At 39.0% G+C, this 11363-nt stretch overlaps 1 protein-coding gene across 2 annotated transcripts; it reads left to right on the forward strand.

Moving 5' to 3' along the window:
- The first annotated feature begins 1180 nt into the window (after positions 1-1180).
- Positions 1181-2356, forward strand: PDHA2 (pyruvate dehydrogenase E1 subunit alpha 2). 2 transcript variants are annotated; one of them, XM_043438720.1, is made up of 2 exons: positions 1181-1709; positions 1803-2356. In XM_043438720.1, the coding sequence occupies exons 1-2, from the start codon at positions 1181-1183 to the stop codon at positions 2354-2356; spliced, it is 1083 nt and encodes a 360-aa protein (XP_043294655.1). The 2 variants fall into 2 exon arrangements, with proteins under 2 accessions (XP_043294655.1, XP_043294654.1); XM_043438719.1 differs by having other exon boundaries at positions 1181-2356.
- Positions 2357-11363: the final 9007 nt, after the last annotated feature.

Here is an 11363-nt window from a genome sequence, read left to right on the forward strand (position 1 = left end):
TGGAGACATTATAGGAACAGACTACTTCCCCTATAAAAAATTTAGTCAGGAAATAGGGATAAAACTGAACAGGATTCAGGATTACAATAAAGGGCAAGAAAAGTACCACATCAAAACTTGTTAGTTGCTACTTCAACTCGGATTGCCTCTGGAACACACAGAGCATCCATTCTATCCACCTTTAGGCCATTTCAACCTTGATTTCAATTTTCTCACAACAGACAAAGCTTGCTATTGGGTTTAAACTTCTAATCTCAGGTAGGCATTTGTGTACCATCACGAATGTGGGGAGGTGTGTACTATCCTCCCCACCACCAATCAAATGATACAGGGGTTAAATCCATAGGATAAATGTGCATATTCTTCTGGTGTACCAATTATTTTTTAAAAGTATTTTTTTTAATAATTTGAAACTTTATTTTTAAAATATTCTAAAATTTGAATTCTTAAAGAAATATCATCTACTTTCCTTCCACACACATTTTGTCCTAATAGGCCCCGTATGTGTGCTCAGTCACATCCAACTCTTTGTGACCCCTTGAACTGTAGCCTGCCAGGCTCCTCTGTCCCTGGAATCTTCCAGGCAAGTATACTGGAGTGGGTTGCCATTTCCTACTCCATGAAAGTTTTGTTTTTTTTTTCTTTTTAAGTGAAGCCACAAATAATTTACACCTTTATTTTACTTTAAAATAAGTATGATGTATTGTGAAATAGGATACAATATTCATATATACTTCGATATTTTTTAAAAGACTTTAAAGAGATGTTAGTAAGAAGGTCTCTGGTGTAACCTATCAGAACTCTTGTGTGCCTTAGAGATTATATTTCCTCTCTTCCATTTAATACCATGTTCAAGAAGCATTGCGTTAGCGTTTAGCAGGAAAAAGAGACTCAGATTATGATGTAGCGATGGCGTTAACAGGAAGCAGAGAGTAGTTCAGCCAAGTCTTCCAGGAAGAGAAACCACCTGTATTCCTAACTTTACGGTTGGAAGGCACCGTAAATCAGTTGATGCAGGCTGCGGCCACGCGCAGCGCGACTTCGCCTCTGCGGCCGGCGAGCGGTCATTGCGGCGCCGCGTGCGTCCGACGTGCGCTCAGTGAGCGAGGGGCTCGGCGGGAGACGCGGGGCACAGGCGGTCCTGTGAGCTGGAGACGCGCAAACGCCCTGACCGCGCTCCATGAAGAAGATGCTGACCGCGGCTGTCTCTCGCGTGCTGTCTGGCGTCACCCAGAAGCCCGCTAGCAGAGTGCTTGCAGCCTCCTGTAAATATTCAAACAATGCTACCTTTGAGATTAAGAAATGTGATCTTTATCGGTTGGAAGAGGGTCCGCCCGTCACCACCGTGCTCACCCGGGAGGATGGACTCAAATACTACAAGATGATGCAGACGGTTCGTCGAATGGAACTGAAGGCAGATCAGTTGTACAAACAGAAATTTATTCGTGGTTTCTGTCACTTGTGTGATGGTCAGGAAGCTTGTTGTGTGGGTCTTGAGGCTGGGATAAATCCCACGGATCACGTCATTACGTCCTATCGGGCTCACGGCTTCAGTTATACGCGGGGACTTACTGTCCGATCAATTCTGGCAGAGCTGACAGGACGGAGAGGTGGTTGTGCTAAAGGAAAGGGAGGGTCCATGCATATGTATGCCAAGAACTTCTATGGGGGCAATGGCATTGTCGGCGCTCAGGGACCACTGGGAGCCGGTGTTGCTCTGGCCTGTAAATACGAGGGGAACAACGAGGTGTGTTTGACTCTGTATGGCGATGGCGCTGCTAATCAGGGTCAGATATCTGAAGCTTACAATATGGCGGCTTTGTGGAATTTACCTTGCATTTTCATCTGTGAGAATAACCGCTATGGAATGGGAACATCTTTGGAGAGAGCCGCAGCCAACACTGATTACTACAAGAGAGGCAATTTTATCCCTGGTCTAAGAGTAGATGGAATGGATATTCTATGTGTTCGGGAGGCAACTAAGTTTGCAGCTGACTATTGTAGATCTGGAAAGGGGCCCATACTGATGGAGCTGCTGACATACCGTTATCATGGACACAGTATGAGTGATCCTGGAATCAGTTACCGTACACGAGAAGAAATTCAGAGTGTAAGAAGTAAGAGTGATCCTATTATGCTTCTCAAGGATAAAATGGTAAACAACAAGCTTGCCAGTGTTGAAGAATTGAAGGAAATTGATGTTGAAGTGAGGAAAGAAATTGATGATGCAGCTCAATTTGCTATGACTGATCCGGAACCACCTTTGGAAGAATTAGGCCATCACATCTACAGCAGTAATCCACCTTTTGATATTCGTGGTGCAAATCAGTGGATCAAGTTTCGGTCAATCAGTTAAAAGGAGAATATATTCCTGGCAACTTTAAGAAGCTATGTACCCAATTTTGTTGAGGAATAAACCCATAAAACAAAAGTCTTTTAAACTTTTATTAAAGGGATTTGAGATAATTAAGATCTTATAGAAAGAGATTAAAAGAGATCATAGAAGGATAGACACTTGACTAAAAGGGATATTGCATTCAATTGTATTGAACTAAAAGATACTATTTAATCACTCAGTATTATTAAAAGATAAACTGAGGCACATTAAATTTTTTGAGAGTTTATTTGAGCATACATCAATCAGAATCAGGCAGCCCCAACCAAAGGTAGTGTGTTCCAACAATAGGAGCTGGGGGACAGGTTTATAGAGAAGCAGAGCAAGGAAATTATTTGATTGGTGATAGCTTAGTTGCCTTATTTGGGAAAGCCTAGCTGGCTGTGTGTGATTGGTGGTTCTTAAATTTCATTTACTTAGATTTGAGGGCATTGACTCTGGGTTACTTTTTGGTTTGCTTGCATAGGCCTTGCAGGCCTTAGAACCACCTTAGTCTGATTGCCTCTTTAATTATTTAAACGGTGTGGATATCTTAAGGATTATTTTAAATTTATGGAAGTGTAAAATAGGAAAAACAGAGAAAGGATTATTTAACTTCTCAGGTTATTTCCTATAATAGTTTTGTTTTTAGCTTTATATTATATAATTTTAGTAAATAGTCTGATTTAAAAGAAAAATACTTCTATTCCTGCTCCACCCTGCCAGAGGTTTAAGTGTAAAGTTGCTATTCTGAAGTAGAGAGGTAATTTCAAACCACACCAAATAGCAGGACCCCTACTGCAATGCCATTTAAAATAGTTTATCTAAATCAACCAATAGCACACCCTCCTAAATAGTATGCATCTGCAAGTATATATGCATAAATATTTAATATTGATGCTAGAATCAGTTAGCAATGACTATTTTTCCAAATAAAACATGGTATTTAACAGAGCAGGGGGAAATATGTCAAGGTAACTTTTTCATGTACTCAATTGCAGTATTTTTAGTGTATTAATTTGAAGTAAAAATGTAAGCAAAGTTAAAATCTAAGGGAAAACTGCATTTTGCTGTACCCTTCAAGTTAATGTTACAGTTCATTTATACTATTATTCTGTATTTTAAAGAACTCAGTACATTTCAGACTGAAAAATAAATGAAAAAATATGGTGGCACCAAAGAAATTAGGCAGAAGAGGTGATATTAATAAAAAATTGCAAGTAAAATCTGCCTTGGCCAGTACTGAACAGTCACAGGTAACTTTTACCAAGAGAAAATTGAACTTGGATCATACAGGTTTGGTTTTCTCTACAATAGTCCACTACCATGTCAGTTAGCAAGAGATAATGGTGAAAACATCATTACTTGGTTATATTTAACTAATATCCTAGAGTCCTATTGAGCGTGATGTTTGGCATATCTTACTCCTTTGAGATAGACTCACTGAAATCAGAATTTGCCTGTGATTTAAGATAGTTTGTAGACAATGCCAAAATAATCAGTTGTTAAATGTCAAAATCCATCACACAAACAAGAAATTGTAACTGTGTATGATAATGGCTGTTTAACTAGATTTACTGTGGTTATCATTTAATCATATATGCAGATGTTGAACATTATGTTGTATACCTGAAAATAATATCCTATTATGTGTCAATTATATCTCAATTTTTTTCAGAAAGGTTAAAACCTTTTGTTTACAGCTTCTACTTCTACAAAGAAAAGTGTAGATACTTTCTAAGAACGCTAACAAAAAACCACAATTTTAGCAGCCTGAGAGTACATGAACATATGAACATACATGTGGTGGCTTAATCTCCAAACCTTCAATTAAGCAAGTTTTAAAAAGTAAGCCTAATCATTCTACATTCAGAAATCAGAGATAAGCATTGATTTGTTTATAAATCAGTGATATTGCTAGGTAGTGTGTTTTGGTTATGCAGCTTCAGTCCACGTATATCTTGACTGAATCCCTTTCATTAAAAAAGTAATTCTTCAGATGGTCAAAATAATCACATCCTTTGAATGACAAAGAAGTCTTCTACCTTTTATTTATTTTGACATCTTATAATTCCATAAACTTGCAAGTGAAAGATAAAATGCTCAAAGCTATTTTCTTTTTGTCTTTAAACTAGAATTTATTGTTATCCAAAACTCCATTTTGTAGATAAAGTGGCACATCTTTGCAACTTCTATTGCACTAAATATTAAAGGTTAAAAACACAAAAAAGAAACATTTGGTTTTGGAAACACTGCCAATAGCCTAATACAGTACTCTGGTAAATAAACAAAATGGCTCAGAGCAACATGGGCTTCCCAGGTGGTGCTAGCAGTAAAGAACCTGCCTCCCAATGCAGGAGATATAAGAGACTTGGGTTCAATCCTTGGGTCAGGAAGATCCCCTGGAGGAGGAAATGGCAACCCACTCCAGTATTCTTAACTGGAAAATCCCATGGACAGGTTGCTTAGCGGGCTACAGTCCATGGGGTCACAGAGTTGGATACGACTCTGCAACTAAGCACTAGCACTCATAGTAAAACAATCTGAAGAAGAAATATCCTGGAATAAACGAACTATGAACATCAGGAAATGATCATGTTTCTCCCCATCTAGCTCCAAGGTGAGACTTGCTAAGTTTATGAGTCATGATCCCATGGAGGTCTTAGGTATCTCCAGACTGAAGTGAGAACAAGTATAGTGCTGGAAAAAAGTCCAATCTTACTATAGCAGAATAAAAAGATACATTTATCACAATATACATAATCAAATCCCATTAAGGCAAAGAGTTTTGAATGTTTTCTATATTAAAAAATCTATAGACATTTGTGGGTACAGTCATGATTGTAATTTAATCATAACACTGGTTGCACATAATTCTGTAAGGATGCAAAAAAAAAAAGTACAAACAAAAAATCCTGTTGTTTTGATTTACGTCAAGCAATAAATTTATAATAATAGTTTAGTTATCAAGATGTGAATCAGAGGGGTGTAGAAATCCAGCAGTTGGATTCTATTTCCTGTCTAAAGTATTATGCCCCTTAGACTATTTCATCCATATTTTAGAAGATATACCCCATGATGGCCATAAAACTTAAACTGTCACAACAATGCTGGAATATCTGAGAGAAGAAAGATTTCCTAGTGATACCTCTGTAAAGGTAAGCGACAGTATGCATATCTGTGGGATAGGATGAGAAAGGAAGGAGGTTAAGTGGATAAAAGAAATATTTAGAATGTTAGAATTATTTCTTTTAAACTGATATGTCAGTATACAAAAAAACAGTACATGTTAGTGAAATTTAATCTGATATTTTGTGAGAAAGCTAGTTTTAAAAATGTGAAATATAAGTCATATGCCATAAAATTGATCCTTTCAAAAGTGTACAATTCAGTGGCTTTTAGTACATTCACAGAGTTGTGTAACCATTACCACTGTCTAACCCCAGAACATTTTATCACCCCAAAGAGATAACCCACATCCATTATCAGTCATTTCCAGTTTCTATTCATCCTCTGGAAAGGCCAGGTCCGCTTGCTGCCTGTGGATTTGCCTCTTTTGGACATTTCCTGTAAATCATACCACACGTGCTCTGCTTTCTTTGTCTTCTTCCACTTAGCATAATGTTTACATTTTGCTATGGCACATATCAGTACTATAATATATTCCTCCCATTGAGAAGTGGGATCTGTGTTCCTTCCTCTTCAGTGTGGCAGGCTTATGGATGCTCGGCCTAATAGTGCAGCAGAAATGATGCTGTGCAGTGTCAGGGCCCAAGACATAAGAATCAAGCAGGTTTTGCTTCATATCTCTTGGAACCTCTCTCCAGGAGTTATGATTCTCCATTTAAGAAGTTCAAATACACTGAGAACCTCCTGCGAGAGACTGATTGCTAGTCCCAGCTGAGCTCAGCCTTCAGCCCAACCTACAAAGACAACAGATATGTGAGTGAAGGTCTTCTTGGTCCCTCCAGATAGCCCATTTGCCAGCTGAAAGACAACAATGTCTTGAGGAACACTGGGATCACTAGTCAAACTCTGCCCAGATTCTGAATGTACAGAAGCACAAGAAAAACAACATGGTTTCTTTAAAGAGTCTAACTGTTGAGGTACTTTGTTACACAGCAATAGAATCAGCAGAAATGAATATTATATTCAGTTCAGTTCAGTCACTCAGTTGTGTCCGACTCTTTGCAGCACCACAGACTGCAGCACGCCAGGCCTCCCTGTTCATCACCAACTCCCTGAGTTTACTCAAACTCATGTACATTGAGTCGGTGATGCCATCCAACCATCTTATCCTCAGTCATCCCCTTCTCCTCCTGCCTTTAATCTTTCCTAGCATCAGGGTCTTTTCCAATGAGTCAGTTCTTTGCATCAGGTGGCCAAAGTATTGGAGTTTCTGCCCTTCCAATGAATATTCAGGACTGATTTCCTTTAGGATGGACTGGTTGGATTTCCTTGCAGTCCAAAAGACTCTGAAGAGTCTCCTCCAATGCTACAGTTCAAAAGCATCAATTCTTCAGCCTCAGTTTTCTTTATGGTCCAACTCTCATATCCATACATGACTGGAAAACCATAGCTTTGACTAGACAGACTTTGTTGGCAAAGTAACATCTCTGCTTTTTAATATGCTATCTAGGTTGGTCATAGGTTTTCTTCCAAGGAGCAAGCATCTTTTAATTTCATGGCTGTAGTCACCATCTGCATTGATTTTGGAGCCCCCCCCAAAATAAAGTCTGCCACTGTTTCCATTGTTTCCCCATCTATTTGCCATGAAGTGATGGGACCAGATGCCATGATCTTCGTTTTCTGAATGTTGAGTTCTAAGCCAAATTTTTCACTCTCCTCTTTCACTTTCATCAAGAGGCTCTTTAGTTCTTCTTTGCTTTCTGCCATAAAGGTGGTGTCATCTGCATATCTGAGATTATTGATATTTCTCCCGGCAATCTTGATTCCAGCTTGTGCTTCCTCCAGTCCAGCATTTCTCATGATGTACTCTGCATATAAGTTAAACAAGCAGGGTGACAATACACAGCCTTGGTGTACTCCTTTCCCAATTTGGAACCAGTCTGTTGTTCTATGTCCTGTTTTAACTGTTGCTTTTTGACCTGCATACAGATTTCTCAGGAGGCAGGTCAGGTGGTCTGGTATTCCCATTTCTTTAAGAATTCTCCACAATTTGTTGTGATCCGCACAGTCAAAGGCTTTGGCATAATCAATAAAGCAGAAGTAGATGTTTTTCTGGAACTCTCTTGCTTTTTCTATGATCCAACAGATGTTGGCAATTTGATCTCTGGTTCCTTTTCCTTTTCTAAATCCAGCTTGAACATCTGGATGTTCATGGTTCATGTACTGTTGAAGCCTGGCTTGGAGAATTTTGACCATTACTTTTCTAGTGTGTGAGGTGAATGCATTTGTGTGGTAGTTTGCTTATTATTATTATATTGCTTAGTCCAATTCAGGTGTGTCTGAGAACAGGTAAGGATTAGTAAACCAAGTCAGAATAAAAAAAAGTCCATAGAATATATTAGTGCAGAGTTTCACAATTTAGAAGGAGCAAAGGAAATGGTATGAGTCTTCAATAGAAATAAAGTCTAGGAACAAAATTATTAATACAACTGCTCAACATATATTTTCCACCATCAAGGGTAGTTTTTAGATGAACTAAAGTATAACATTGGGTTTTGAGGATTTTACAGTAAAATATTGTCAACCTTTGTTCAATAAACACACTGCACTGAACCTGAAATTTCATCGACTGAGGTTGTCTAGAGTTCAGAAGGAAGTTTTCTGTTGATTTGTGAGTAGTAGGCCTTGATAAGTCAAAGCCAGCACTTGAAATGCCAAAGCAATATGTGAGGCAGTTGTTATGAGTTCACAGCTATTCATGATGAGTCTACCCAATTAGAAGAATCCAGGAAGCTATGGGCTTAAGATGAACCGAACCTGAGAGGCAAAGCTGCAGTAAAGTCAGGAACTGAATCAGATTGGTAGGTACAGACAAGGAGAGAGACATTAGACTAAACCAGAGGCCAGGAAAAGGAGGTAGATCTGTAACAAGTAAGTGAAAGGGGAATGTAAGTAGTAGGTTTGCCCATTGGTGACCTTTTGTTATCATGGAAGTCAATATCCATTGGATGAACTGAGTCAGTAGCCTCTCATGTAATGACAGGCCATTTAGAATCTAATGCAGTCTGATCAGTATCACTTGGTCTTAAGGCAACCTTGTCTTTAGGTGACATGGAAATAAAGTCTGGACTTCAGTGTCATTTACGTCTGGGTTCAAATCATGGCACTATCACCTATGAAAAATGCTGCCTCGAGAAAGTGACTTAACTCTGTATGTCCACTTCTTCATCTGTAATAAGGTTCACTCATATGACTGTTGTAAAGGTTAAAGAAGCAAAGTAACATCTAACATGATTCCAGTTATACCAAAGATGATCAATAAATTGAAATTTCTGGTCCATAGCAACAGAAAATTGTTCACTGAGAAAAAAGACAAAAAGTTGAGTCACTCGACCTCATCTGAAACAAACTTTAAATCTTCAGTTTTATACAAATAGCTAGTTATAAGGATTATAGTGATTAGAAGAAAACTAGAGCTGCATGTAGAGTATATTTTTGAAATTTTAGCCACTCTTTGGTATATCATGACCCTCTCACATTTGACAAACATTCTCCTTCAGCCAGCAGTGCATGCGTATGTTCTCAATTGTTTTAGTCGTGTCCAACTCTCTGCGACCCATGGACTGTGGTCTGCCAGGCTCCGCTGACATCGGATTCTCCAGGCAAGAATACTGGAGTGGGTGCCATTTCCTACTCCAGGGGATCTTCACAACCCAGGGATCGAACTTGTGTTTCCTGTCTCCTGCATTGCAGGCAGATTCTTTTACCACTGAGCTACTGGGTCAGCCAGCAGTAGATATAGAAAATAGTAATGAAGGGCCAGAGAGTTTGGACAGTAAGATCATGTGGGAGCAATGGAACTGCTCCGTTTGCACCCAAACTTTCTTCAGAATTGGAGCCTATTGCTCTATTAATTACAGTAAAATGGGTCCATATAGTTAAAGATATGGCTTTTCCAGTAGTCATGTTTGGATGTGAGAGTTGAAACATAAAAAAAAAGCTGAGCACTGAAGAGCTGATGGATTTGAACTGTGCTGTTGGAGAAGACTTTAAAGAGTCCCTTGAACAGCGAGGAGATCAAACCAGTCCATCCTAAAGGAGGTCAAGCCTGAATATTCATTAGCAGGACTGATGTTGAAGCTGAAGCTCCAATACTTTGGCCACCTGATGTGAAGAAGTGACTCATTGAAAAGACCCTGATGCTGGGAAAGATTGAAAGTAGAAGGAGAAGGGGCCAACAAAGGATGAGATGGTTGGATGGGATCATTGACTCGATGAACATGAGTTTGAGCAAGTTTTGGCTGTTGGTGATGGACAGGGAAGCCTGGTTTGCTGCAGTCCATGGGATCACAAAGAGTCGGACATGACTAAGCAACTGAACTATTTATGGAGATACTACTTTGGTCAAATCAGGCATGGGGAATACAGATTTTGCCACTCTGTTATATAAATGACTATAGAGGGCTTCCCTGGTGGCTCAATCGGTCAAGAATCCACCTGCAATGCAGGATACCTGGGTTAGATCCCTGGGTCAGGAAGATTCCCTTGAGAAGGAAAGGGCAACCCACTCAAGTATTCTTTCCTGGAAAATCCCATGGACAGAGGAGTCTGGCAGGCTACAGTCTGTGGGGTTGCAAGAGTTGGACATGACTTAGTGACTAAACCACCACCAATCTAATATTAGTGATTCCTTTAAAACTACCCCCACTCTTTCTATCATAGATTCCTTTTAAGAATGCTCCCAGATATTAATGAAAACAGTGATCTCATCAGGCTTGAAACAAAATCCAACCAAAATTCTCAATCAGCATTATAATTCTATCTCACTGACTTAATTCATGTCTATTTGATCCATGAGGCTGATCTTATAGCAAAGAGCAAGGATGAGAGGTCTCTGTACTGGAATTTGAGAAAGAGAGATGGGAATTTTCTGCCAAGTTTTATGCACAGCATAGAACACAATCAAATTAGGAAATGGTGAAGAGCAACAAAGAGAGTTCATACAATACTTTCCTTTTGACAGGCCAATAAATACTCAAGCTGAATAATTTACCAAAAGAAAAAGAGCCCACTCAAACCTCCTGACCTTTTGAACAATGAGCAGGAGTTCAATTATCCACAAATGTTCTATTAGAAGGCAGCTTTCCAGGCTGCAGTGTTATTTCAGCAGTCATATGTTAGAATTATTAAAGAGGGAGAACATTGCTTATGTAGTTTCTGTGTCCTGCTATAGTTTATGTTACCTTCTCTTTAAAAACTTACTGCCATACAAAGTAGCACTTTGCCAAAAAAAAAAAAAAAAGAAGAAGAAGAAGAAAAAAGTAGGAGGAAGCAATTACTTGAATAATGTTTCTGGTGAGTTTGAGTGATTAGATTTCACTGGAACACATAAAGTGTTCTGCACATTGCTAGAGTGATCCTGTCACTGTAGAAAGTATATAATTTGCTTCCGTTAGAGACTTTGAGTAACTTTCCAATCACACCCAGAGAATTTCTCCTTCACCATCCACATGGACTGCTGTGCTGCTGGGTGAGCACTTCATTACTTCCTTGGGTCTATATCTGGGTTCCAAGAACTGGAGAGGTTTACTTCACTGATATTTTGTAAAATCCTACAGCTTCCCTTGCACAGAAGGCTGTAGAAATCATGTGGCGTATCACATAATTTGGAACCAAATCACCAGAGTTTACTACCAGTATGAAAATACATTATGAAATCAGTTCCTGTAGAGGTGACTTTTATAGTAATTTAAATTTATCTTCAAAAATCCTTTGTCAGTCTTCACAATACCTTTTTATATTCTTCTTGATCCTTCATGTATTTTCCTATATCCTTCTGAATCATTGAGATTTCAACCAA

The sequence above is a fragment of the Cervus canadensis genome, chromosome 19, assembly GCF_019320065.1.
Source record: "Cervus canadensis isolate Bull #8, Minnesota chromosome 19, ASM1932006v1, whole genome shotgun sequence".
Lineage (NCBI taxonomy): Eukaryota > Metazoa > Chordata > Mammalia > Artiodactyla > Cervidae > Cervus > Cervus canadensis.

Coding starts and splice junctions, on each gene's coding strand:
- PDHA2 (XM_043438719.1), top strand. CDS start 1,181: ATGAAGAAGATGCTGACCGCGGCTGTCTCTCGCGTGCTGTCTGGCGTC.